Genomic DNA, 1,371 nt, shown 5'->3' with positions numbered 1-1,371 from the left:
AGTTAGGAGAAGTGATTATGTGTTGGTTGGTAACATTTCCCACCAGTATATAATAAATAAGCTTGTATATGAAGTTTTATTTTTGAACTATTATTCTTAAAGTGACTGTAAGACTCAGCAGCCTCCTTGACAGGTCAGAACACACTTTGACTGAGAAGAGGAATATCTTGAAATAGCTCTCTAAATATTTAGTTTCCTTTAACTTCAAATGACCATACACATAGTAGTTTATTGTAATTAATTATGTTTTGTTTTTTTATGACTCTTAGGTCGGTGAATGGGGTGTACAGAATTGGTCTCTTTGCTCTGAAGGACATCACCAGCGGCACTGAGCTCACCTATGACTACAACTTCCATTCCTTCAACACCGAAGAGCAGGTGAAGCACCAGCGCCCATTTTCTCCTCTTCATGGAATAACATTTTGTTCAGAGCTATAATCACAGCTGCTCCAATTTTAGCAAGACCCTTTTTTCACTTTCTACAACTCAGTGATTTTACTTTCTCTCTGCACTACAGCAAGTCTGCAAGTGCGGCTCAGAGAGCTGCCGGGGCATCATCGGAGGGAAAAGCCAACGTATTAACGGGCTACCTGGGAAGACGGGAGGGACTCGGCGGCTGGGTCGGCTTAAGGAGAAGAGGAAGTCAAAACACCAGCTCAAGAAACGAGTGAGTGATGACTGTGCATAAAAATATTGAGAACTTGTCTTAGTATCAGGTCACTTGTAGTTCCGATTGTGACACAAAAGCAACCTTTTATAGCGAAATTTCCTCAGAAAAACAGTCCTTAATGGTTGCTTCTAATATCTTATTGTTATCTGTTGTTGTTATCTGGTTAATAAAAGATTAGTCTAAGTCTAGCACTGTCTTGTTAAAAATCAGGTGCAGTGTGTATGTAGGGCATGAATGTGTCTGTGTCTCAGAGGTACCAGTAGTGGGCCACAAGGTGTCTAAAAAAGTAACTCAGAATATCTTTAAGGGTATACTTTTGAATTAGGGCCTGAATCTCATGACCTAAAATTGATATCATGGTATATTTTAAACATAGGCTTTCAGTAATACACATGGTGGTTTTAGGTATGAAGTCTGAAAAGAGGTTATGAAAGAAATCAGCGAAGGGGTGTCATTAAGATCGGTGCATACTTCAATACAACTTTCTTTAACTACAGGAAGAGGAGTCGAGTGACAGCAACAAGTTTTACCCTCATCTCATGAAGCCCATGTCCAACAGAGAGAGGTAAACACACACACAAACTAACATGCAAGCAACACATAAGAGAAACACAACTCATGTTTTGTACATGTGATTATTGTCATGTTTAGTCTGTATTCCTTTTCTGTAAACCTTGTACAAATGAACATACTGGAAACCC

General features: G+C 39.2%; 1 protein-coding gene across 1 annotated transcript; it reads left to right on the top strand.

Annotated features, from left to right (window-relative positions):
• Positions 1-269: 269 nt before the first annotated feature.
• LOC147820239 (histone-lysine N-methyltransferase ASH1L-like) lies at positions 270-1,270 on the top strand (the record flags this gene model as incomplete). The annotated part of the gene is made up of 3 exons (XM_087173992.1): positions 270-378; positions 518-667; positions 1,168-1,270. Coding segments are annotated over 3 exons (331 nt in total), but the record flags the coding sequence as incomplete, so codon positions are not given.
• Between the last annotated feature and the right edge of the window lie 101 nt (positions 1,271-1,371).

This window comes from Seriola lalandi, unplaced genomic scaffold (assembly GCF_002814215.2).
Source record: "Seriola lalandi dorsalis isolate HSWRI2012SDOR001 ecotype SW California unplaced genomic scaffold, Sedor1 jcf7180001975598, whole genome shotgun sequence".
Taxonomy (NCBI): Eukaryota; Metazoa; Chordata; class Actinopteri; order Carangiformes; family Carangidae; genus Seriola; species Seriola lalandi.
Note: the sequence above shows the minus strand (reverse complement) of the source record. Positions and strands in the feature narration are given on the sequence as shown.